This window comes from Sceloporus undulatus, chromosome 6, assembly GCF_019175285.1.
Source record: "Sceloporus undulatus isolate JIND9_A2432 ecotype Alabama chromosome 6, SceUnd_v1.1, whole genome shotgun sequence".
Classification (NCBI taxonomy): domain Eukaryota; kingdom Metazoa; phylum Chordata; class Lepidosauria; order Squamata; family Phrynosomatidae; genus Sceloporus; species Sceloporus undulatus.
Window position 1 is genome coordinate 161,992,257 of NC_056527.1, and position 27,643 is coordinate 162,019,899.

At 40.6% G+C, this 27,643-nt stretch overlaps 2 protein-coding genes across 8 annotated transcripts in view; both read right to left on the minus strand.

The window, feature by feature from the left end:
* Positions 1-615: 615 nt before the first annotated feature.
* FAH (fumarylacetoacetate hydrolase) lies at positions 616-21,239 on the minus strand. The gene is made up of 14 exons (XM_042474189.1): positions 21,099-21,239; positions 18,291-18,401; positions 17,513-17,634; positions 17,017-17,066; positions 14,943-15,033; positions 14,472-14,569; positions 14,228-14,280; positions 12,647-12,746; positions 11,097-11,227; positions 9,701-9,776; positions 7,515-7,561; positions 5,998-6,099; positions 3,828-3,945; positions 616-1,451 (listed from the first exon to the last, which is right to left on the minus strand). The coding sequence occupies exons 1-14, from the start codon at positions 21,177-21,179 to the stop codon at positions 1,375-1,377; spliced, it is 1,257 nt and encodes a 418-aa protein (XP_042330123.1). The 5' UTR covers positions 21,180-21,239; the 3' UTR covers positions 616-1,374.
* A 1,128-nt stretch (positions 21,240-22,367) lies between these two features.
* Positions 22,368-27,643, minus strand: part of ZFAND6 (zinc finger AN1-type containing 6) — a 66,546-nt gene continuing 61,270 nt past the window's right edge. For all 7 annotated transcript variants that reach the window (XM_042472211.1, XM_042472212.1, XM_042472207.1 and 4 more), the window contains 2 exons: positions 25,758-25,871; positions 22,368-23,620 (listed from right to left, as the gene is read on the minus strand). In XM_042472211.1, coding sequence (XP_042328145.1) covers positions 23,472-23,620; positions 25,758-25,871 — 263 coding nt within the window. In that variant the 3' untranslated portion in view covers positions 22,368-23,471. The remainder of the gene's footprint in view (positions 23,621-25,757; positions 25,872-27,643) is intronic.

The following is a 27,643-nucleotide window of genomic DNA, read 5'->3' on the forward strand; positions in this document are numbered from 1 at the left end:
AGAGTTGAATTGCTCCCTTACATAATATTCATTTTCTCAAGAAGGGAGAGGAGCTAAAGGTATGCCATTGGGATCACTGCACAAGATGAGCTAGTCGTGTGGCCATGCGCAATAGTCTCAATGTACAAAATGTTCAATTGCACAATGGGAGCTCAATAGCGCAATAGGAAGTCTTGCACAGGGCTCTCTTGCGCATCATTGCAAATCAATACAATGGTTGCATATTGTGTCAGAGACACAGATCTTCAGGGTCACGGTCTTAGTTTGGTTTCGAGTGAAAAATTTTCCTTGCTAAAACTTTTAAGGGTCGAGGATGGCTGGAATATGCTGTAGAAGCAAGGAGGCTTTAATTCTTTTCCTTGATTGTTGTTTTGCATTGGAAAACAATTTCCTTCCTCTGTAGGTGCAGAGTCCTAATTGCAATTGGGATCATAGTGTGTGTATGTGTGGATGGGTGGGTGTTAAAGTCCTTATGCCCACATAAAGATGCTGATCTGGATTATGCTGCTATTTGTGGAAGAAAAATTCTTACACTCAAGGAGAAATCAGAGGATGAATATGAAGCAATTTGGTCATCCAGGGAAGACATTTAAAGCCAGGAAGGGAGACATGTGACACATTAAAAATGAACAGATTTATTGTGACATAAGCTTTTGGAGACTAGACTTATATCGGTTGCACTGGCTGTGGCAGAAAATAAGTGTGAACACTGTTATTACTTAGAAGAGGCATTCAGGACATTTTTCAGAAACATGATCATTTCCTGCAGACTTCTAGATACCAAGAAAACTATTATGTATCTGATAATCTATGGCAGTATCCACATTGCAGAATTAAGGCAGTTTGACACCACTTTAACTGCTATGACTCTGTCTTACAGAATCCTGGGCTTTGCAGTTTGGTGAGACATGAGAATTCTCTGACAGGACAGGCTGAATAGCTCACCAAACTATAAATCCCATTATTCTGTAGGACAGAGTCATGGCAGTTATAGTGGTGTCAAAGTGCTTTAATTCTGCAGTGTGGATGCACCCTATGACACAGTTGAAAGAGCTTTCAGGATCCAGATGGAGCTTCTTTAATAGGTTCTAGCTTCAGTTAATGCAACCTAACATTGAGAACTAGATTCACTATTGAAATGTGCACTGTTAAGACATATTAGTGCCTTATATGTATTGTTAATACATATTGTTAAGATGTAGGGCATAGGCCCTAGAATGCTGGGTTCCTGATAAACCCATAGAATTTTAGGAACTTAATACAGAAAATATCTACCCAGCATTGTGATTTCTGCTTCTTCATGCCGCCACAAAAACAACATAAGCTGGAATCCTCCTTCCTCCTTTTTCCCATTAGGATGCCATCTAAAGAACTTTAGATAAGTCTGGCTGGGAGCACTTTTCCAGAACATTCACCAAATCCAATGCAGTAACCTTTTCCTTGGCAATAACCTAAGGAAAAAGAAACCTCATATTGGTCATCAACTATGGACAAATACGATTGAAAAAACATTGCATATAATACAGCAGGTGCCCTATGCATGAGCCCTACGATTAAGATAGGGTCTTTCCTACTGTGACCCCAAAGTTGAGGAATTAAGTACCTATAGATGTTTAATAGAGTGCTTGTTTTCATTTTAATATTAGTGTTTAGTATTTAGAAAGACTCTTCTGGTTCCAATAGGAGCAACTGTATTTTATTGCAAACTGACTTACCCTGCCCAGTATGGAAAGTGGGAACTTATGGAAGTTGTATAATCCAAAAAGTAATATCTATTCCCTGTGAAAGCAATGCAGTTTTCTACTTCCCAGCCATTGTACCACCTAAAAAGGCTCATTTGAATCCTCTGTGCTTTACAGCACCCAAAAGATTAATTGGTCGATCCTCTGTAGAGAAAGACACTTAACCTTTGCAAAGAGTCAATTAGATCAGCCACAAACTATATATCAAGTCTTTGGCTAGTTAGCAAGTTCTCTGGCTGTATTTATTTTCTGTTGAAGTCTTTTTAGCAGCTACTTTTCAGGAGTGATTTTGTGATTGTGGGTTTGTTTGTTTTTTGGTGTGAAGTATTGTCAAGTTGATTTTGGTTTATGGTGATCCTACAAATAAGAGACCACTAACATCCCCGATTATCAACTGCCCAGGTCTTGCTAACTTATAGCCATGGCGACCTTTACTGAATCAATCCACCTGTAGTGCAGTTGCCCTCTTGTCTTACTGCAGTCTACTGTTGTAATAATTGTTGTTGTTAACTGGCCTTGAGTTGTTCCCGACTCATGGTGACCCTGTGGATGAGACATCTCCAAGCCTCCCTGTCCTCCACTGTTCTGCTTACATCTTGTACATCCATGTCCATGACTTCCCAAATTGAATCCATCTGGGGTGTGGTCTCCCTCTCTTTCTACTTACCTCCACCTTCCCTAGCATTATTGTGTTTTCTAATTGATGTGGCCAAAATATGGCAGTCTCAATTTGATCATATTGACTCAAGAACCCACTTGTTTGTCTTTTGGCTTTCCATGGTATCAGCACTTTCCCTCAACACCACATCTCAAATGAGTTGATTTTCTTTCTATTGGCTTTCTTCTCTTTCCAGCTCTCACTTCTGTACATGGTGATGGGGAACGTTAATGGGTTTGACTATCCTTACTATAGTGTTCAGTCGTATTTCTTTAGTATTTTGTCTGGCTACCCTTACCAGCCCTTGTCTTCTTCTGATTTCCTAACTCAGACTCTGTTCTGATCAATATTTGATCCAAAGTATGGGAAATCTTTAGCTATTTTAATTTCCTCGTTGTCAAAATTGAATTTATGCAACTCCTCCATGGTCATCATTTTTGTTTTCTTAATGTTCAGCAGTAAGCCTTCCTTTGCGCTTTCTTCTTTAAATTTCCTTAGTAATTGTTCCAATTCCAAGACACCAAGTGTCAGGTGAAGTCATCAGTTTTTGTTTACGGACTCCCTGACTCAGGATCAGCTCAAGACATTTGGTGGCCTGCAGTGGATGACAAGATCGCATCTTCTCCTGTTCTATGTTCAAAAGCCAACTTGACTGGCTGTTCAGTCTTTCTTCAATGCTGGCAATGGAACATCATCTTCCAGCACACATGAAGCTGGAAACCTAGCTCAGGCGGTGCAGGGTGTGTCAGGACAAGAGGAATCTGAATGTTTTGTACTACAGGCCTGTCTTGTGGTATTAATGTTTTAAAAAGGAAATAATATATATGCAATTTAATTGTTTCTGGGAAATAGAAAAGAGTTACTTGTAATAATCACAACTACTTTGGAGACTTTAGAATTATAGCTGTATGCAACTAATTAGTTTCAAAGACTAAATTCCCAAGCTCTGTTCAAGACCATAATGCTCCCATAGAGCATTTACTTCTGCAGCCCCTAAATTGTGGGATAGTCTACCGGAAGAGATCCATCTTATTACCAGCTTAGATGCCTTTAAGAAGGCACTTAAGACGGATCTCTTCCGGGGGCTTATCCACCTGATTCCATGTAAGAGCTTATGGTAAATGCTCCACCTCTGATTGTATGATCATCTGATGATTGGATATTTTAAAGAACTAATAGGAATGCTGTAATTCAGTGTTAGTATTTGATAGATTGTCTCTTTGTATTTGTATTGTATTATTTTAATTAATGATGTAATCCCGCTTCAATCCTTGGGAGAGGCAGGAAATACAAATACAAATAATAATAATAATAATAATAATAATATTGTAATCACAAGTTGTCCCTTGTGGTTGTCCAGCAGCTGAACAGGAATGACAACAGGTTTGACATTACTTTTCATTTTCCCTGCTTTGCCCTTCACTTACCTGTTATAATGACTTCATCTCCATCTTGTAGAAATTTACGGGACTGGCCATTCCCCAGGTCAATTGCTTTTGTTCCTTTCCACGACAATTCCAGCATGGAACCAAAGTTCTCAGGGTCCTTCGAGCAGAAATTGAAACAAGAGCTCACCATCAGCTTTCCGCCTGGCTGTCCTACAGCTAAATCTCTGGCACCATTGGTTTTCAGTAAAACCAAGGATGCTCTGGCATCCTCGAGAGTGGAATTCTGCCAAAAACAGTCATTGATCCTGTCTGCTGACATGCTAGGCTTAGTCATTTGGCTGTAATTTAATCTTTTATTCCCTAGAAGATGTGATTGCCTATAGAGTGGGTTGGGATTTTTAGCTAATGCCTTCAAAATCTTGGAGCAGACTATGAAAAATAAAATAGAGCAAAACACTCCCCAAAGAATCCTAATTAAGTACAAACAGGGGACAAAGCTAGGACAGTGGCACCTTTCAGGATTCTAGCTCCCTGTGCAGAAAACAAAGCTTGGCACCATTTCCTTCTTCCATTTGGTACTTTTCATTACTTATTAGAGGTGAAAGGAGGGCAGAAGGGCTCCATTTATGATGGAAAAAGTTACAACAGTCCTGGATTTAACTATATGCATATTGCATTCAGGGACACTAGGAAATAGGGGGACTTCATTTTCCATTGGTCCCAGCTTCCCAGATGGATGAGCCATAATATAGAGCTTTGGCATCTGCTAGAAAGCCAGTGTGGCATAGTGATTTGAGTGTTCGACTACAACTCTGGAGAGCATGGCTAAGCCATGAAACCCACTTCATGATAGGTTTGCCTTACGGTTGCCATAAGTCAGAAACGACTTGAAGGCACACATCATCATCAACAACAACAACTGGTCATTACTAGCATCAGAATCCTCTCAGATGCATCTCCATCTCCACTAATGCTCACTTGTTCAGGTCAGATAATTTTCTTTGACCCAAAGGGTTTCCTTTCACCCCAGAACAGTTCAGCCTTGCAATCTCTACCAGAAGTTCAGGCTTTTCAGTGAGTCAATGATAAATAAATAAATAATAAATAAAATTTTTATTTATATGCCGCCCTTCCTCCGATCAGGGCGGCTCACAACATAATTAAAATACAAACAGTTCCAATAAAAACATATTTAAAACAACCCAACAGTAAAGCCCCAAAGCCCAACCTCTTGGCCACGAAAGAGAGGAGGGAGGCCCACAGGATATTTACTCGGGGAATGCCTGTTGGAATAGGAAGGTTTTGAGGTCCTTCCTAAATTGGGCCAGGGTGGTGGACGAGCGGAGCTCTGTGGGCAGCGCATTCCAAAGGGCTGGGGCAGCTATGGAGAACGACCTCCGAGTAGTGGAGGCCAACCTAGCCCTGGGCACCTTCAGTATATAGACCACTTGGGGATAAGAGGCCAGAATGGGACTTATGCATGTAAAAATTAGAATTGATCAGTTTCATCAAGTCCCTATCCAGTAGAGATCCAGTAGAGCAGAGCTGTTACATTACTATGCAGCACAGGTAGCAAAGTGCCCGATATGCACCAATGCGCATTGCATATCAATGCATATCACACAGTCTTGTTGGTGTCCTGATATGCATCTTTGCAATTCATTAACAGGGTTTCATAGCTTAATACTGTGTGTGTGTGTGTGTGTGTGTGTGTGTGTGTGTGTGCCTTCAAGTCACCTGTTGACTTATGGTGACCCCATGGATTTCAGAGTGTTTTCTTAGGCAAGGAATACTCAAAGGTGTTTTTGCCAGTTCCTTCCTCTCAAATATGCCCTGCAGTACCTAGCTTCTAAGATCAGACAGGATCTCATGTCTTTAAGATATTTATATTAAGTTAAAGCTGATATAATATTTTGGCAAACATTCATATACTGGGCCTGGAAGCTTCAATGGGCCTTATTGGGATCCAGTTCAAACCAGATCAATTCAAACCAGACCTACCCCATGAATTGTCTGGGATCCAAGAGACTCTTCAAATCCATTTTAAAATTTGGGTTTCATAGCCTAAATGCAACTGTTAATCCCAACTAGAACAGACCCACTGAATCTATGCTGCTTATATAAGCCCTGACCACACGTTTTCACTTATTCCATTAATTTGCTCTGGTAGGTTTTAATTGGATTTAGGTCAAAATAATGAAATGCTTACTGGTCCACTGATGGTTCCAGATGCCAGAAGGTCTCCCGGTCTGAGGTTGCAGCCATTGATTGTATGGTGAACGAGCTGTTGCTTCATGGTCCAATACATGTACTATGGACAAAGGAGAAAATTCAGAGTGGGGGATTTAGAGCACTGAGCATCCACAAAATGCATTATACAATTGGATAAACTATGTTGTCTAGTTCAGGATGCTCTATTATTCCTCATTCTCTTCTCATTGGTTCTTCTTATTTGAAGAGACATTCAAATTGGGCCTTTCTGCATTCAAAACATGTGCACTGTCACTAAGCTATGTTGTCTCCCCAAGTGGTCTATATACAACAATGAGCATATTTAATTCCTTCTGGAACTTGCTATTTAAAGAATTAGCTCCCAGTAACAACATCTTTTTTCTAACCAATAGACTGCATGGCAGCTGTAATTCCTTGCTTATGATTTTTTAAGATTGATCCATGAAAGTCATTGATTTGTTCTCCAGATTTGTGCCCTGAGTCCAATCAGTTTATGTTGGGAAAGGTGCTAAAAGACTAACTGTGGCTCTACCCCTATGGGATAGAATAGAATCTTTATTACGGTCATAGAACAACACATATAAAAAGGGGATACAGAATAAAAGAAGGGAAGAACATAGGATAAACATAGGTATTTAAAATACCCTTTCAGATTAGACAGCTTCAGTATAGCAAGACAAGATTGCTACTAGTCTACTGTGGATGTCATTGCTCAGGGATCTGGCAACATTACTGTATGTGTTGTGTCAGGGCAGATGTCTGAAAGCAACAAAGAAGTGTAAAATTGATTGGTGTGTCCTTGGTATTTATGTGATAGAGGTGAAACTATGGAGAATGCATTATTCCCCTCCTGAAATTTTGGGAGGAGGTGCAGCTTGCACTGGAATGCTAGGCCACTAAAGTTACTCGATCTACAGAGAGGAAGGCTCTGAGTAAATATCTATTTGTGCATATATGAGCTGATGCTTTTGCACAAGATGGAAGCCTGGTAGCACATGGGTTTGGGAACCCTTTCACATTCCAATGATTATACCATTTTGAGTCCACTTTAACTGCCATAGCTACATCCAATGGAATCCTGGGAAGGATATTTAAAATTCTCAGCCAAGAGCTCTAGTGCCTCCCCAAATAACAAACCCCAGGATTTCACAAGATGCCACAAAGGCAGTTATAGTATAATCAGAGCACTATAACTGTGTAGTGTGGAAGGGCTCCAAGTTTACAGATACCTTTTCACATAAATTGCACCTAGGGAAGACCTCTATATGCGAGCATTTTCCTGCAAGCACAAACAGGAGGAGCTCAGCACAGCCCTTGTATGTTGGGTAAATACCACCCCAGACAACCTCTGCAAGGGGACCCTAGAAGACCTCCTGAAATAAGTGTGGCAAAGTCAAAAGCTGGTGCAAGTTTTCTGTGGATATTCAGCTCAAACCTTTCTGAGCCAAGAAATTAATAAACAAAAAGTGACACTGGAAACAAGTATTTTCTCACCTTAAAGTTTGAACTGCAAATGTTAGCTGGTTTGCTCATTCCATCTCCTGAAATCAAATACACATTGTCTGCAGTGAATTTTCAGTGCAATAAAACACACTCTAATACAGAAACCTGTATAAATAAAAATTGAGCATAGTTGCCTAATGTCTTCTCTGTCTAGTTATAGGCCAGAGCAGCTATTTGAGATTTGGCCAGCGGATCTCTATGCAAAATATTTAGGTGCAACTTTTGGAGTCCTCTGACCATTGTTCTATAGATGGAGGATCGTTTTACCCCCTTTATTTATCTGTCGTTTTCTTCCTTCAGATACAAGAGGCAGAAGCAGCACACCATTCTGTCATCAAGTAACACAAGGTATGATTTGAGCAGAAAGGTTTGTAGGTGGTTGAAGCCTAGTTCAATTCATAAATCTGCTACTCCAAGGGAGTTTGAACTTGGCTGTTAAAGTCCAGTTTAAAAAGGATGAATCAGGTGGTGACCATAGACCTGGCATAAGATGACGGTTATTATATCATGCCCTTGGCATTTAACTCTTTGAAAGAGCTTTCTGAAATAATGCTTTTTCTGGCCTGCTTTTGCATCATTATTTTCTTCTGTATCACGTTGGGAGTCTTTGTAAACACAAAAGTGATGCATAAATATTTTATTGAGATACCTTTCAAACAGGAATAGAAATACAAGAAATAAAAATGTCATTCATCTCATCATAGTGACAAGCTGGCTAGTACGTTTGCTCAGTCTGCTGTCCAGCTGCTAAACGTTGTTGTGCAACACCCTGTTTCTCCTTCTTAAGGTCCTTTCCCTTTAAGCAGGACTTGGAAACTAGACAGCCCATCAAAGAGAGGACTCCCTCTGCAAAATAGGACACAGGGTGACCCCGGCTAAGCATGTGATGTGACCCCAATTGCATCCCAGTGCCAAGAGACTGCAGCATTCACTTCTTTCTCTTCCATTTTCTAATTTCTTTATTTTTTAGCCAACATTACTGCAGCTGTCTCCAGCTGCCCATTTGATCAGACACCAGACTGACAACCCTCTCTGTCACTGTCAAAACTTGCTGTCTCCAGACTGCTGACAGCTGCAGGAAATACTTGAAGGGAAAGAAGAGGGCATGAAAGATAGCAGAAGGGGAGAAAGAAGGAACAGAGGAAAGAAGAGAAAGAAAAGGAGGGTGCATACAGAACTGTATGATATTGAAGCAGCAGTTAGATCAGTGGTTCCCAACCTGTGGGTTGGTGTTGAATGATCCTTTCATGGGGGTCGCCTAAGACCATTGGAAAACACCTATTTAATTACAGTTATGAAGTAGTAGTGAAAATAATTTCATGGGGTTGGGTCACCACAACATGAGGAACTGTATTAAAGGGTCACGGCATCAGGAAGGTTGGGAACCACTGAGTTTGCTGTGCTAACAACTTAGACTAATTTCTAATTTCAAGTAGAAAAACAAAAACTGATTTATTTATGAGATGCACTATAGCTGCCAAAAGCAACTTTACTTTTAATACATGAAAAAGGCAACACATGCTAAGAAAATATTGTTAACATTCTGACACATACGACTTCTTTTCAAGCAAGGATGGGCAACTGCGGTGGCATGAGAGCCGATTCCATGCTCCTTGGTCCTTCTGGAACCATACACCACTTTAAAAAGCCCAAAGTGACTGGCAATCCACTTCTGGTTTTGGAAAACAATTTTGTCAGGAATTTTAAAAGATATTAAATGGTGTCACGAGAGGCTTGCAACCTAATCAAACTGAGATTGCTGCTCTTGGAGCCTACCAAGAGAATGAATTTTCATGGCCAGAACAAGGACAGTCAGCTTGAATTGCCAGAGTGACAACTGGAAATACCTTCTGTATATTTAATGACTGTTTATTAGAGGGAATTTCAGCAGGTGCTGCTTCTTACCTGGCTGTGTGACAAGCAACACTGGCTGAAATCCCCTCTTCTACATAACCATCAAAGGTACAGGAGCCCTCTCTGGGTTTCACTTTGGCAACCCTATGGTAAACAGAGCATGGCATTTTCAAGGGACACGAAAACATCCCTAGGAGGCTGCTTAGGACTTTGTCCACCACCATCTTAAAGCCTCCCCCAAATATCTTTTTTAAACAGCATTTCAAGAGGCAACCTCAGCCGGAACTAAAATAGGAGGGAATACATAGAAGGGAGTACCGTACCTTTAATAGCAACGAAGAGATTTATGTCAAATGTATAAGGCTGATCATCGCAGAGGTAGGGCAGAGGCTTGGGATCCTTGAAAGAACACAAAACGTGTCATTCCCTCCTATAGCAAACCCAGGAGGTTGAGTGCTAATCAGTTTGCAAACAAAACAGAACCTGCCCAAAAGTTTATCTCATTGAGTGATCTTCTAGGCAGGCAGAAATATAAAGTCTGTAAACTTAAAGGATTAAAAAAAAAACCCCACAAAACTTCCTGTGAGGTTATAAGAACCTGTGAGTTTATAGTACGCTGATGGTAGTTTTAAGTATGGACTATTATAATGTAATGGTCCATGCTTAAAACTTTAATCAGCATTATATAAATTCACAAGTTCTTATAACCTCACAAGAGTGTGTGTGTGTATATATATGTGTGTGTGTTAGAAAATTATTATTTTGTGCAGGTTCTAAATACTCTGAAGACACTAGATCTGGTCTGATCATGAAAACTAAGCAGGGTCATCCCTGGCTAGTTGCTGGATGGGAGACTGCCAACAAATGCCAGGTGCTGTGGGCTATATTTCAGAGGAAGGGACTGGCACAACCATCTGAGTATTCCTTGCCTAAGAAAACTCTATAAAATTCATGGGGTCACCATGAGTTGACAGGTGGCTTGAAGGGACATATATACACATACACACTATATTAATTAACATACACAAAAAGGAAAATCAATGGTAGGAGAATTTCTAAGAGATGGACTCTATTAAGGAGGTCATGGGTATGACTTTGCAGGAACTAAGCAGAACAGTGGAAGACAGGGAGATGTCTCATCCACAGGGTGGCCATGGGTCAAGATCGACTCAAGGGCGGCTAAAAGCAAATACTGGTTAGGGTTGTGCTTTTAATGGCTGTGCAAAGAGGGAATTGCAGAAGCTTTTGCTTGTTATCGGGTTGCATGACAAGCATCACCTCTTCTGCACAAGCATTAAAGATACAGGAACACTGTTCAGTTTTCAGTCTGGCAACCCTAATACTGGTAGCACTGAATTGCAACAGAGATCATCAGAAGCCCCTTCTTTCTCAAGAGTCAGACTGGTGGTTCTGGGAGCTGAGTCCCTTACAGTGCTACTACATTCCCTCACTAATTTTAATGAAAGCATTGTGGAAGCTAAATCTAGGCACTGTACTCTCAATAGTTACCAGGATAGTTTTCTAGCAGAAAAGAGTTCCTGTGCTGATCTGTGTTGCAAGTTTCCATCTTATTAAGATGTGCTGGAGAGTGTTTGGGAAGTGGGCACCTCCCAAATACTGGTAGGACCAAATATCCTTCCCATTATGGCATCTGTCTTTTTACGTACTATCCTTCATATACCACCCATATATCCTTGCATTTGCTCACATTTTCCTAACCTGGATGGGATTTGGCAAGACAAAAGGCATCAGAGCTTCCATGGTTACCACCCACGGAGAGATAGTTGTGCCAAAACTCTTCCCCAGAAAGGGACCCAAGGGGACGTATTCCCACTTCTGAATATCGCGAGCTAGTGAAGAAAAAAGAGAAGAGAAAAACAGAATTCAGAACAATGACATTTCTGCTCAAGGAACTTCTGCTCACCAACTTTAGGATCTCAGTCTTTCTTTTTGAGATTAATATTTGGTGTCGCCAGGAGTGTTGTGGGAGTTGCTCTTAATCTGGAGGCTGGTTTAAATTGATTAAAATGTTTGGCATGGATTTACTCCATGAATCTTTGGCTTCGTTGCTGTCTAACACTCTTTTCCAACTCTTTCACGCCCAAGACAATGCTAGATTCTTTGGAATCACTTTGGACAAAGGCTGTGGTGTTTAAAATTACCTCCGTAGGCTTATCTCTTCTCTATTTGTTATTTATGAATATAGATGGTGCCAAATCTATAGTTAATCAGAAGCTTTTGTATATATACCTTCAAGGAGCATTACTTGGACTTTCTTCTCCCATTCACTGGGTCTACACTGTCTTCCATGTAAAGAAGGGCTGCTCTATTTAGGTTGGTTAACAATTCACAAATGCATGAAGGCTTTCTCCTTGGCAAGGTTCACGGTTTAATTTTCTAATTTATTAGATGTAAGATATGATAAAACCCCACTGAGCAACCAATGCTGCCCTTATAACATTGCTGGAGGAGACTCTATCTTACATGTATTCTTTCATTGTGGTTACTATCAAGGGGTTTTGAAAGACCTAATGTTCCCAATTATTCAGCTTTTCTCCAGCCATTTCCCTGAGTTTCTTCTAATTATTTTACTCAAAGGTTTAGATACATTGTTTGCAGGGCAGGCAGCTAAGTTTTTAAATCTCACAAGTCTTACTAGACCACTTACGACAGAATAACATTAATTATATTTAATGTATAAGGGAACGGTTCAGTTGGTTTAAACTTTAGACATTTTTTTTATCAGATGCGTATTTTAATCTGAGGATATTATGGTCTATTGATTGTAAATAAAGATGATTGATAGAGCAATCAAAGACAAATCTACAGTGCTAAATAAATAAATAAATAAATAAAACTTCTCTGGTTATTTAAAATCAATCACTGGTTCCTAAATATGTGTTGTTCCAACCCAGAAATGTGACCATTCTCAAACCCTTCCTCCCAGCCATGCAAAGGAAAAGGGGGAGTACATGAACCTGAGTTTTATTGAAGCCTGATCCTTTTTCAAACAGTTACTGTTTCTGAACTACAAGTCCCAGAATCCTTCCAGCTACATAGCTATTTCCAGGCTCTTAGTTTAAATCATGGTTTTGCATTAAAGCAACTATGGCCACAGAGTGAAAGGACTGTAGGGTCTTATTCTTGTGTCTATTCTCTTAAGCAAATTTGCTGCACGCAGCACGCTACTATGTGTTAAGGTATTCTTCAATACAAAAATGCAGCCAGATGCATTAACACAAAGAGGAAAAAAGGGGTGTACACAATACCACTCCAGTCATTCATGAGGACCATCCCGAAGATATGTTTGTGAGCTTCACTGATTGAGATAGGTTCTCCAGGTTTGTTTCCAGGACCTACAAAGAATGCCTGAAAAATGCAGAAGAATTTGGCAAATATGAGAACCAACATCAAGAGCACATCTTCTACAGAAAGGTAACTCTCCTTAGTGACTATTGCATTGCATTAGTGATTATTGCATTTCTTGCACTAACTGGAAAATATGGTGGCCACTATTGGCTTAATGGTAGTAAAAGAGAATGAAAGCAAGGCAGCTGTTAGAGTTCTGTGGGAAATGCAAGCCAAGAAGTTAATGAGGCAAGAAGACCAGAGGCTGGATGGTGCCGAGGGACTAATTTTACATATTGATTTGAACCAGCCAGCCAAATCGTTGGCTGCAGGATACTGTATTATTCTATGAATTAACAGGCATTAAATGTCGAGAAAATGCTGCCAAGTCTGCTGGGGAAATTGCACTGAACCAATAGTCCAGGTGTGGTATTCCTAGGAAGGTTCCCGGCTGCCTCCCTTTAACCCTCTACATTATGTAAAATAAGGAGGTGCCCTGTAGCAGGAGGAATTCTGGGGAAGCTGGAAGTCAAATTCTATTCCTTTATTTATACTATACCTTTCCTCTAAAAGCTGGGCCTCAAGGTGGAAAGTTGGCAGGCTCTCAAGATGGCTGTGGAGACCACTGAGAATTGTGAGTTCATTTTGGATGGAGCCAAAAATGGGGTCTTATCAAAAACAAACATTGACGTAGCAGGGAGAAATCCTTGTGCCTATACATTGTTTATGATATTAATTATGATTGCATGTGATAATGATTGTATGAAATAAATGAACAGAGATGCACCTGAGCTGATTGATTGGTAGAGATGCAAATTTGGATATGAATACTATGATACAAGATGTATCATAAAAGTATATACAGTATGGTACATCTTGGAGAGCAATGTAGTGAGCATTGGATTATGACTCTGGAAACCAGAATCTGAATCCCTGTTCAGTTCTGAAACCTACATTCTCTCAGCCTACAAATCTTGCCAAGCAAACACCATCATAGTCTTAGAGTCACCATAAGTTGGAAATGACTCGAAGGCACACAAGACAACACTATGATACATCTTACCATAATGGAGAAGACTATGACCTTGGACTCATTCATACTATAGAATCATATAGCACTATTATTCCACTTTAACTGGCATGCCTCCATTCTGTGGCATCCTGGGTTTTGAAGCTTAAGAAGGGGCATTGAGAATTCTGAGCCAGGAAACTCTAGTTTCTCATCAGACTATATAACCCAGGATTTGATAGGATGGAAAGATGGCAGCTAAAGTGGAAGAATAGTTCTAATTATGAAGTGTGAATGAGCCCCAGGTGCTAACTGTGGAAGAACAACTCCTATCCCTCTTGGCTGTGTGTGCATGCATGCAGTGTGCATTGTTAAAATAGCACTGACATCTGTGAGGTTATTCTGCCATCAAATAAATTATTTCACCTCAAGTTGGTTAAGACAGAGCTTGGCAGAGGGAAAGAGGAGGGACAGATATAAATAAAAATCCTACCATTTCTAACTCAATATCCAAAAGTTTGCAAGCACCAAACACTGGAGGTTTAGCTGTGATGTAAAGAAAACAAATGCAAAAAAGTACATTATTATTATTAATTATTATTATTATTATTATTATTATTAAAAAAGAAAATGTAATGAAGCAGACAGTCTTAACCATGTGCCTTGCCATGCATATGCTGATGAAACGCTGTTTATGAAAGTGAAGCCACATTCAAGTGGGAAGCTAAAAGACTCACCATCATCAGGTCTCATTTGTCCCATTGGCCTCCAAATTGGTGTCCCAGAGACAACAACAGAAGAGGCACGTCCATGATATCCAACTGGTAAGTGCAACCTTGGAAGACAGAAATATTAATGGGTTACATTGGTTAGCGATGGACAAACTTGTCCGGTTTCTAAAATTTCCTCTATTAAATGTTCTTTTTGCATGCAATTTTAGAATGGAGAACTGTATCACAAAATTTGAAAACTAAAGGATATTTGTGCTCTGGTTCATGCGTTAATTCAGAAAGTGTGAATTATATTGTTTCACAGTAAAACACAAACGGAAGTAATGGTTTCCCCATCCCTATGTACTGAGGCAGGATTTACAGCACTTTTCAATATCTATCCCAGTAATTATTTCCAGGCAATAAGTTATCTTAGAGGCACACTGATCCAAAGATACATGGCACCAAATTGTGCCTTGGGGAAGAAAAAGTACTGACCAATTGGGCATCAAAGCATTCTCCTTTCCTCTGAACATCACTCCAACGTTTGTCGCGTGTTGCCGGGAGGAATAGAAATCAGTGTAATCTCCTGGAAAGAGGAGAAATTACAAGAGAAGATTTGATTGATGGCATGTAACAGCTCACATGAAGTTTGAAACCCACACAGTTTTAAGAAGTGGAAGGAATCATTTCTGAATATGTGCAGATCCTACATGGTACTTCAGGAAGACAGACAGACAAAAGAGCTGCTTTCATTATCTCTCCAAAATTGTTCGTTCCATTAAGTTTCATTGTAGGGTGGTTAAAAAAAAAGACATTTGTACATGCCAGTGTCACAGAAATGTATAAGCATCATGATCTGGCATGAATCTTCACACCACACAGGCCACTATTCTGTTGTGGCATCTGCCAATGTGAATTTCCATGGCAGCAGTGAACGTGCTTTCTCAGTCATTGGGGAAGGAGGTATTCAGTATCTATTTGTGCAACACCCCTCCCCACCCTATGTACAATTCCAGCTCACCAGTGCCAGTACACACCTCCATTCATTAATTAGTCAGTCATTAATTAATGAGTCATTAGCCAGGTGTGACTCGGGGGCTCATTCCCACTGGTAGTATAACACGGTTTCTGATTCAGCTTCGCTCTGTGTCTGTCCCTCGTTCCCACTACAAAACAGGACCTTTTCGTAATCGGGGTTTTTTGGCATGATTATCGGGGACAGAGCAAGCGGGGAGGACGGACCAGGCAGGCTGGGAATGGAGCTAATTCAAATCTGCACTGCTTCACACTTGGGCTGAATCGCTTTATCGAAAAATAAATCAATTTAGTTGAAAAGAAGCAGAAAAAACAGCATCAAAAAGGCACAGTTTAAATGGGTCCAGAGCCTGGCCCTGCTTTTGGAATTGCTTCAGTGATTCAGATTAAGTGGAACCATGCTTGTTTAAACTGGTCCATACCACGAATCACAATCCGGCCTAAAAGGTAGTGGGAATGAGGCCAGGGTTTCCAATCACCATTCAACTACATGTTTTCAACTGGGAGAAAGGAACAACCATATCCCTCCTGGATCTCCCTCTGTACCTGAAGGAGGTCTGAGAAACTACCTCTTCCTTTCTCCTGGTTGCAAAACAGCAGCTACCTGTTACCCAGGAGTCCCCCATCCCACCTACCCCCCACCACTCATTGACTATGGGGATGAGCCCTCCATAACCGCTCCATAGAAACCAGAAGCCAGATTTATGCTTCAATAATTTTTTTTAACAAAATGGTATGTGTTTGCTGACTTTTTAAAAAATGTTGTGTTTACTATGTGCTCGTTCTCACCATCATCATCATCGTCATATCAATGGGTCTGCTGTAAGTATGACTAAGTCTGGATCTAACCATATGATTTAACTTTCAGTTATTTGCTAACAAAACGTAGAAAGCAAAAAAACCCGCTAGCTATGCAGTTTTCTGATATTACCATGTTAAAACATGCAACACCCCCCCCCCCCCAATTATAAGTATTACTCAAGGAGCAACTCCATATTTACTATACATCTACTGCCCTCTGGTGTCCTTCATCAGAAACAGTTCAAGTGAACTTTCTATTAAGAAGACTTCTCCATGTATTTATCCTGACATTCTACGCTTGGTTGAGATGTGCTTTTTTGCATGAACTTTCTCCTGGAGGGCTCTTTACCTACTTGAGCCATTCTCCACGGAATGAAATGAGCAATATCTGAAGCCTCAGGAAGAGAACCACATCCCTGAAAACACCCTTGAGTGGAAACAATAAATTAAGATCAAAACATTTCCGCAAGCAAAAAACTAGCATAGCAGACAGAAGACTGACTGAGAACGCTTATTTAAAACATGAGTGGGGACTTTTGCTTTGCTTTAAATTTATTTATTTCATTTCTATGCCGCCTTTCTCTCAGAAAGGGACCCAAGGGGGCTCACAAGATAAAATGTGAGGGAGAATTCAAACCTGAAAATTGAAATGGCATTTCCCCTAGAATCTCATTCTGCATCTCATTCTACTACACCCATAACTGATGGTATGTTATAAATTCAATGGACTTACCAATTTCAGCTGGAAGATGCATTATAGCAGAAGCCTGGGGTACGAATGCTCTGGAGGAAGAAAAGACAAATGCATTTTCACTGCTGAGTACTGCATATTTATATATTGGCACTTGTACATTTGCTATTTGATAGCCAGTGTGTTGTAATAGTTTGAGCACTGGAATATGTAAATGCTCAACTATCACACCATTCTGGCTCCTGAGTATCTTATACAGCCACCTATTTCACTTCTTACGTCTCAGATACGCCTTCGTCCACACTTTTCTGCACAGTAGCAATAGCAAATCAAGTACATTCCTATACTGCTTATCAGTGAACTAGCACTTCCTAAGTGGTTTATAATGTGTAAGCCAATTGCCCCCAAATGGGTACTCATTTTACTGATCTACAAAAGGATGGAAGGCTGGGAACTCTCCTCTAGGATCGAACCTACAATGTTGTGGCTGAAGTACACACCTCTGTTTATTTGTTCTGCCTACCCCACAGTTCTTTACCTTTTGCGTAGCTCTGCATTATCTCTCAGCGTTGGCTCATTGGCAGAGAGCATCTTTTGGAGACAGGCCCTAGCTTCCTTCCATGCTTCCCAGCCTAGTGCCATGAATTGGTTAAGGGTTGGCTACAAACAGAGAGAAATGTGAGTGAACATATCCTTCCATGTTAGTATACAGTGGGCCCTTGGTATCCACTGGGATTCCAGGGCTCTCCCATAGGTACCAAAATCTGTGGAGATGCTCAAGTCTCATCATATACAATACATAGTAAAAGTGGTGTCCCTTATAAAATGGCAAAATCAAGGTTTGCTTATTTGGATTTTTAAAAAATCATTTCAAGCCGTGGGTGACTGAATCCGTGGATACAGAGGGTTGATTGTTTTCTGCCAACAAATGAATGAAATCCCACATTTGGGTACAGCAAATCCAGTCATTCTTTCATCCTTTTCCAAATGAAAAACTGCAACTCAACAAGATTAACTCAGCATTCCATTTGGCAATCTGACACAATAGCTTTAGTTAGCAGATCGTGCAGGTTGGCAAATCTCACACACTCCGATCAGGAGGGTCCCAACTGTAAAAGAACGACTGCTGAGTTAATAGAGTGCAAAGTACCTGCAGTAACTGAAGTAAGCTGAGGACAAAAGGGGAGTAAGAGAGAGAAACTGGGACATTTCAAAACCAGCTGAAAAAGTGGGACGGCCGAAGTTATGGAATGCCTACACTTCCAAATTTATCAATACAGCACCAAGTGACCATGTCAGTCTTTTAGATCAAATACCTGCTCAAAGACCTGGTGGTGCTTAGAAAGGACAGGTCCATTAAACAGATGCTTAATAGCGCTGAGATCCAGCACTTGGTCACCAATGGCTACTCCAATTCTGTGCCTGGGCTGGAAAAGAGAAAAAGAGGAAAGCAGTTTCATATGATCAGAGGCATTAAGTTAAGACTAAATGAAACACAGACCAAATGTGCAAAGCAGTAGCACTGTACAATATTTAGTCAATATTTATTCATCTGTTAAATTTACTCAGATTGGCCCTAATAAATTTGGCAAGAGGTGGTTATTATAACTATTACTAATTTTCCTCGCAGTACTCAAGGCTGATAATTTGTTTAAAATGTTTTCTCCACATATGAGTATTGCAAGTTGGCAAGCTAAGCAGTATTTAAATACATTTTTGTACAATTATATATTCACAAAATATGGAAATGAGGCAAAACAGATGTATGAAATGAACATATGAAGACTGATATGGAATGGAAATAAGCGGATGTGTCCATCTGTGACTGAACCAGTGTCGACTGGAAAACAACAGAGAAAATCAGCCTTCTGAAAAATCCTAGTTTGTAGCATTTGTCTACAGTGGTTTGAGCAAAAAAGTGCCCAAAATGACTAGCAAACATCATTAAAACAAACTGAACTATAAATCTGTTACATTATCACAACACTAAAAGTAACCACGCATCCAAAAAGGTTTAAAAGCACTCTTCAGTTGTATGTTTAAAAATGAGTTTTGGCGCTCTGTTCTATGAAAAGGGGTGCAATAGGCAAGCTTCGGTCTTTCTAAAGCTTGAAAACCCAATTCCCAATTGTTTGCTCAGCAAGGGTTTCTGCAAACAGACAAGTTAATGCATAATCTGCAATTTAGAACTAAGGTATGCGTTCCAACTGTCTCCTCTCCATTTTATGGTTTTCTCCTTAAAACCACAACCTCCATTTTCTTTGGGGACATGCGCATGGATGCATAAATCCATGTTGCCTCTAATGCAGAAGTACTACAATAGTGACCACTCCACCTGTAGATGAATTGTAGCACCCATCAGATCCATCCACAATGGCCAACGGTCAGGAATTATGCAAGATTAAATCCAACAAAATCTGTCTCAGAACTACTGATGCGTATGAATAATGACTCTAGAAAAGTAAATTTGATGTGACTGTACCTATGGCAGACTTATGGTTCTTTTGGTCAAATTCTTACCAAAGCACAGGAGCATGCATATCTGTTGAATGCCACATGAAAAAGATGGCTTTTTACCACTCTGCCACTCCATTCTGCTTTGGTCAGGTCTCGCCTGGGAGACCTGTGTCCATAGTTTGATATGTTATGGTCAAGCTGGAATGTATCCAGAAAAGGTCAACCAACAAGGGGTCATTCACATGACAATTTTTTGGGTGATGAAGTAAATCGTCTCACTCATTCTGGGTTTGTTATTCACACTATGGAATGGCATTGATCCACATCTTTGCAAATTTGGTTGTTCACACCTGAAAGCATTCAAATAAAGATGGAGTCAATTATACGAATGCATTCGGAACCCCCCTTTTTTTGGTATACAGTGTTTTATCCCAGGTGTATTCAGGTCTATTTGCATCGGTTATTCACACTACCGACAATGCAGATCTTTTTAAGAAACTCTGGGAAAAGCTGATATTGATTATCCTGGATTAAGTGGGTTTTTTGGAAGCCACCGTCCAATTTAAGCGGGTGCATTCGGGATGTGTGTGAACAACTGAGATTTAACCCAGATTCATTCTGGAATATTTCCACAGTGTGAACAACCCCCAAGATGATCAAAGCTCCAAAAAGCAAGCCTTATGCAGAATGACTGAGGGAGCTGGGTATGTTTATCTGGGAGAAAAGAAAACTGAGAGGTGACTGTCTTTAAATAGTAGCCAGTGTGGCATAGTGGTTTGAGTGTTGGACTAGGGCTCTGGAGACCAGGATTTGATTCTCAGCTTGGCCCTGAAACCCACTGGGTGACCTTGGCCATGTCACACTCTCTCAACCTCAGAGGAAGGCAATGGTGAATCGTTAACTACCAGTGTCGAAGCTGCCCTGCATTTAATGGAAGATACTGTCACATATCAAATAGTCTAAGGAAATTAAGGGGGACCAGCCAGGTGTAATGCTTTGAGTGTTGGAATATGATTCAGAAGACTAGGGTTCGATTCTCAGCTCAGCCATGAAACCCGCTGGGTGACATCACATTCTCTCAGCCTCAGGGGAAGACAATGGCAAACCTCCTGTGCACAAATGTTGCCAGGAAAACCCCGTGATAGGTTCATCTTAGGGTTGCCATAAGTTGGAGACAACTTGAAGGCACGCAACAGGAACAACACCAGCATGACCTTGGACATGTCACATTCTCTCAACCTCAGGGAAGTCAATGGCAAACCTCTCCTCTGACCACATTTTGGCAAGAAATAGGTTCTCAGTAGGGTCACCATAAATTGATACGACTGGAAGGCACCCACCATTACCACCACCACCAAAAACAAAGTGATTTTGGTCATCACACTCTCTCAGCCTCAAGGGAAAGTAATGACAAACCTCTCTTCTGACCACATCTTAGCAAGAAAACCCCATGATAGGGTCACTTTGGGTCGCCCTAAGTCAGGAATGACTTGTAGGCAGACAACCACAGTATGGAAAGGAAGGAACTGCCTTTTCCCTCTCTTGAAATGAGCTTTCTGGCATGTTTGGCAGAGTTGCAAGAGCTCAGTGGGATGCAAAGATAAGCAAGATCACTGCCCACAAGGAGCCCAGATTCAGCCCAAAGCCAAGCCAAGCCCATCACTCACCTCCTCTTTGGTGGAGAAGACCCCATAGGGCAGGTTCTGGAGGGGAAAGTGGGACTTTTCCTCCACTGGGACGAAAGACATCTTCCTTTCTTCTTGCAAGCAAGGAAAGAGGTTGGCCTGTCAGATGTTGCCTTTGTCACTTTGGAGAGTTCCTCCCCTTTCAGGACCAAATGGCCAATCAGAGCTCTCTTCCACTCACCCACCCCTTTCCTAAGTTAATGACTTCCAGAAGTTAGAATGATGGCTCACCAGCTGTTAACCAACTGTTGCCTGGAGAGAAAAGAGCCAGACAAGATCCTCAAGAGGAAAGATATAGAAGTGTCTATCTAGATGAATGGAAGTAATAGTGCCATTCTATTCTGCTTTGGTCAAATGAGTTGATTTTCTTTCAGTCTGCTTCCTTCACTGTCTAGGTCTCATATCTGTAGATATGGGAAGGCAAGAGATGTTTGACAAAGGAAGAAAGATTTCTTCAAGGGATGGGCTGACCCCTGAAGCATTTAAGGAGTGGCTAGGCAGCCAACTTGTGGGGTTTGCTATGCATGTAAAATTCATGCACTGCACAGGGCTTAAGTCCGATGACCAACTTTTAAGGTTCTGTATTTGCATTTACATGTCTGTGCACTGGAACCAAGATGCAGCTCTCATCGTTACATGTTTCCTTCATGCTTTAGAGATTCGACTTTTTGGGATCTGGAGAACAAAGGTGGGTGAGGCAATTCAAAAACTTATAGGACCCAAGGGCATGTATAGGCACACCCACAGTATTTTAAAAAGTGAACAGGTATGAAGGTATAAATCTGCTTCGGGTCACTTTGGAGGTATGCTGTTTAAATGATGCATGCGTCCTAAGAGGCCAGAAGCCATGCCAAAGCCATACTCTGGTCCTAAGGACTGGAGTGCAGCTTTGGCACAGCTTCTGGCCTCTTAAAATGTATGTGTCTCATTTGAACAGCATACCTCCAAAGTGACCCAAAGCAGCTTTATTTTGGCCTGTCTGTACAAGCCCTATAGTCTCCATTTTATGGCTAAGCCAAAGCTATGGAAAACCTTTGTTTGGACATCTTCATTATCCAGTTTAAAGATATGCAAAATTATCTATGGAAACACTTTAAATCTAATCTGCAATGCAGGATTAATGCAGTTTGACTTTGGATAACAATACCCCAAAGCATTAGCCAGCAAGATCAAATAACCCTCACCGTTCCTTGTATCCCCGTCCTTCCCTCCGGCCCACAGACAAGGCACAAAGGAAATGGCACAGCGGTCTTGGAATCCCAATTTTTAAAAATTTTATTTTAATCAAAGTTAAAGACGCTGATGAACATAAATACAATACAGTTAAAACTTCATCATTCTTCATATTGGTGTACATAAAGAACCCAATAACATAAACCCCAAGAAAACCTGCAGTCAGCCACAAAGTGCAGACAACTCTGCAACTCACACACACACAAACGCAGAGAGAGAAATCCCCTCTCAAAGTTGTGTTTTGAAAAGAAAGAAAAACACCACACAGACTTTTGAATTTCAGCATTTTCTCTCTTTCGCTCCCTCATACACACACACACACTCTCTCTGTCACACACATACGCACGCATGTTCTCTCTCTCTCTGGAACTCATTACCAATGATTCATACATAAATAGGTAGTGGGTGCAAACAAGCTATTATGCTAAGGTATGTATAAACTTTGTTAATGGGAAAAACAAAAACAAAACCCCAAGCAGCCATAATGATTAAAATACATTCAGTTACTGATTGCTAGTTGTGCCATATGAGGTGTTATTTAAAAACAAAAAAAGGAAATCGTGCTGCAGAGAAGGAAAAGGAAAGAAAAGAAAAGCTATATACAAAGAAGAAAGGAAAACGGCCAGGTTAATGCATGCATGTTTAGTACTAGAGGGGGAAAAACCAAAAGCACTGATGCCCTCCGAGTATATCTCTGTTTGTATTATAAAAAGCCCTCTGCATTCAACTAAAAGAAAAAATCATTTTCAAAAGGGTAATACTTATATAGCCATGGTATTTCATTCAGCAGCCCCACAGGGCTTCACAGAAGTGTAGAATCTCTGAAGTGTAACGTTTACTTTTTGAAGTCTTTAGCTGTTGGTGGTCGGGGTGGATGGTGGCGGTGGGGAACGGTACTGCTTTAACGTATGTGTTCAGACATGTTCTAAATAAGGGGGCGGGGAATCTATGTTTTCGGATGACATGCATGATTCGAGACACAGGTCCTGGTGTTCCTGATGACTAAAAGGGAAGGATGGAGAAGAATGGAAAGTTTGTGAAGGGGGGGCGGTGGGAAGAAGCTCAAGTCAATTTCATCTGCAGATGGTCATTTTTTTTTAATATTCCAGCAAGAGTAGCAGTTCAAATCTTCTGGATCTTTTCACCAACAACTACAGGATTCTCTTTTCTGATTTTCTCAGCAGCGTCAGCTTTGTAATTGTAAGAGCAACTGTGGACGTCTGAGTAACGGTGTACGCCGCAGTAAACATTTCCGCACCTGCATTCAAACCCTGTGGAGAGAATGTAAAAACGTAAAACCTCCTGTTGGATCAGATCAATGACCTATTTAATCCAATATCCATTCATAAAGCAGTCAGCTAGTTACCCATGAGACAAGACAAGAATACCACCATACCCTCCACCTTGCATTCCCCTAAGCAATTGATATATTAGCCATCCTGACTAGTACCTGCTATGGCCCTAAGCTCCATTTCATTTTTAAAGCTGTCCAAGTTGGCAGCCATGACTAAATTTTGTGACAGTGAATTCTACAGTTTAACTACTCCCTTTTCTTTCTTGGCTCTCACACTATTCCATTTCAGCAGATGGTTACTTTTCCCACATGGACAACATCTCTATCATGTCCTGCCTTATCTGTCTTTTCCCCTAGCTTTAAACAGTCCTGCCCACTTGTAAACTTTTCTCATAGGAGAGATGCTCCAGTCTCTTGATAACTTTGGTTGCCTTTTTCCTGTATCTTTTGGGTTTTACAATATTCTTTCTCAGATGTGGTGACCAAAACTGTATACAATAGCCCAGGTGTGGTTGTACCATGAATATGTATAAGGGTGGTATGATATTGGGGACTTTACTTTTTCTTTTCTAATTCTGCCCAGTCTGGATTCTCCTCCTGTCCACTTTTTAAGAGTTTTGCACACAGAACTGACATTTTCATTGAGGTATCCTCCACAATCCCAAGTTTCCTTCCTCAGTCAGCAGCTCTCAACTCAAATCCCATCAGTATATATGTGAAATTGGGGCTGTTTTTTGCTCCAACATGCATCACTTTACACTCATTCACACTGAATCCAATTTGTCATTGTATAACTCATTCCCCCAGCTTAGAGAGATCCTTTTGGTACAATCACAATCTCATTTTCCCCCTTCTGCTCTAAATAATTTGGTGTTACCAACAAACTTGGCCAATTTGTTTCTAAGTCCTAAATCCAGGTTATTTATGAACAACTCAAAAAGCGCTGTACCCTCTGAAGAGACCTCATTCCATTGTGTGAACTTGCCATTGATTCTTACTCTCTGTTCTTTAACCAGTTTTCAGTCTTTACAACGATTACTTACATTAATCTGCAAAGTTAGCCTTCTGGAATCCCAAGTAAACAACATGAAAAATCAAGCTGGAAGACACACTGAGCATCACCCAGTCAACACATCCATGTTTACTGAGTCTTCTAAACAACTTTGAAAAGTCAGTGAAACTAGATTTATCTTTGGCAAAGCCATGCTGATTCTTTTTCAGCACAGCTTTCCTTTCTATATTGCCTTCCCGCAACTTAGCCAGTAGAGATATTAAACTAATGCTATTTCCTATATCACACTTGATCCTTTTTCAAAAAATTGGGATTTCATGGTGGGCCTACTAAAAGATATCCTTTGCTGCTGGCCCACAATGTTATAGACAATGCACAAGGACAAAGGACATTGGAAGGAAGAGGAAAACATCTCCTTCTGTGGCCAATGGATGGGGACTGGTTTTCTTTTCCCTTGCCATGATTTTCTTCCTGGATAACAGGAATTGCTTGAGTGGTCCTTTCTAATGGATGAATGTAGGATTTAATAAATAAATGAAGAAACATATTCAGTAAGCCAGGAAAGGTCAATCCCAGTATCTTCAGGAAAGGCTGAATAAATAAAATAAGGACTGGGAAAGATCCATTTGAAACTCAGTGGTCTACTGCCAGACAAAACAATCAGTCATGAACCAGATGAAGAAATAGTTTGATTCAATAGAAAGAAGCTTCCTATGTTCTAAAACCATTACCCATGCAAAGGTTTATCATGAAGGAGATGACTTTAATCTAACACCCTGTTGAGGCAGGTATGGCTGCAGGAGGTAAAATGGCAATAATAATAATAATAATAATAATAATAATAATAATAATAATAATAATAATAATTTTTTTTATCCTGCTTTTCCAACTAGGAATTCAAACAAACAGGTAGAAACTGAGGCAGCATCCTTACCAAGGGCTATTATTCCCCCACTTCCTTGTGAACATCTTGACATTTCAAAATTTTCATCTTGCCAGATTGCACTCAATACTACTGGCTCAAAACGTTTTAGTGCAAACGGAAGAAGCTCTCATACTCACTGCACAACTCAGCCTTCCAGTGACTGCAATGGAAACTTACCAGTAAGACCAACTTTCTTCCGGCACATGAAGCAGCGAGATTTTTTCTGTTTTGGTTTGTCAAGCGACTTGTCCTGTTCTTCAGAGGAAGGTTCTGCATTATCTGATGCTGAAGCTAGGAGGAAAGAATGGAGTGGGGAAAAGATAAAGAGACAAGACAGGAGATGTGATAAATACAAAGTTGTTTTACACGTTTAAGAACCTTTACATTTGGGGTTAACTTTTGTCCTCAAACCTTAAACGTGACAGAACTTTAATCAAGATTTTTCCACCAATAAGCCACAGAGAAGGATCCCATTATCTCTTTCTTCTTGTTTTTCTTTGTTCCAGGGTTTGCTAGCCTGCAACACATATTAGTGTTAGCCACCACAGCCAGTGGTGGATTCCAACAACATCTAGAACAGTGTCCAACCATAACATCTAGTATACACCAACAGTGCTGATTCTTCCTGCTGATCAAGGGCTGCATTAAACAAAACTGAAAGAGACAGGACTCATACTAAAGGCAGTTAGAATTTTCTTAGAAAGTAAAATGGTGACACTTTGTTTCATCTGTGAAAAAAATACTATAACAAAACAATGGTGCTAAAATAGGCTTATATCTGCTCCCATCCCGGACCACAAGAAACAGACTAGTCATGTAAGTGGTTTGACATACTTGCTAACACTAATCCCATTTTTCCTATCCGAGTTTACAAAATCAACAGAGTGCATACCCCAGGGAAAATTCTGTATATTCTGACATTCTAATGCCCTATTTTCATATGTCGGTGTTCAAAAAAGGTCAGGTTCCATACCTGTAACTACAGTGAGTGGTCATCTGTGAATTCACACCAATGGGTTATCCTACGCATCCAGAGTGCATCATAAGGAACTTGCTAAAGTGTTACATAAGCTTTTTGGTGGTAGCCTCTATAAAAGGGTCTTCCTGCCAAAACTGCCAGTTCCATGGATGCCAATGGAACGATCCATTGGACTGGCAGGACATCACAAGGGGAGGATGGGCAAAGTTGTGTGATTTCACATGTGGCCACACAAAGAACTACAGTTACAGGTACGCAACCTGTCCTTCTTCTTCGTGATCTCTGAGATTCACATGAATGGGAGACTAGCAAGCTACACAAGGAAGTGGGAGTTTCATTGCAAACAAAACATAAGTTCACTGAATATGAAACCAATGAACACACATTAAACATGAGCATAACACCTACATATCAATGCAAGGCAATGTCAGTATATAGTAAGTTTCAGAAACAGAAGGAATCTAAGTGTAGAAATCAGAATCACCCTGAAACCGTAATAATACAATTAAGTAATGGAAGAAAACAATTCAGATCTACCCAATACAGTGCTAGCTCAAGACCTCGAGTCCACTCTGTAAAGAGAGATAAATGTTATTGGCTCTGACCAGGCAGCTGCCCTGCAAATGTAAGTAGGCATTCTTCATGTCCAGAGTAGCATGCCAAATGCTCTCTTTCATCAAAGGGAGGATAGAGTTGGGGATCACTATCCTAAAGTGTTGCAGACAAATGTAGTAACTGATTACTTGCAGGTCTAGGATAGGATGCAAACCCACCCTTCTTGGTTACAATAAAATAATGGGAGAAGAAACTGCAATGACACTGTGAAGGATGAATGGGTTTGATGCCCCCTTTTTGCAAGACAGTGTCCAGCTCCTGGAGTAGTGTGGACAAGGTGATATGAAAGATGCTGGAGGGCAGATATTCTGGAATCTGATGGCATAATGTCTGGTGATGATATCAATGACCCATAAATCCGAGACGATGGAGGTCCAAGCAAGGTGGAATTTATTAAGTCCATTGTGAAAGAACAGTAGTGAGGTATCAGACATTGATGGTAAGTGGTGACAAGGCCGTCGTCCTGGAA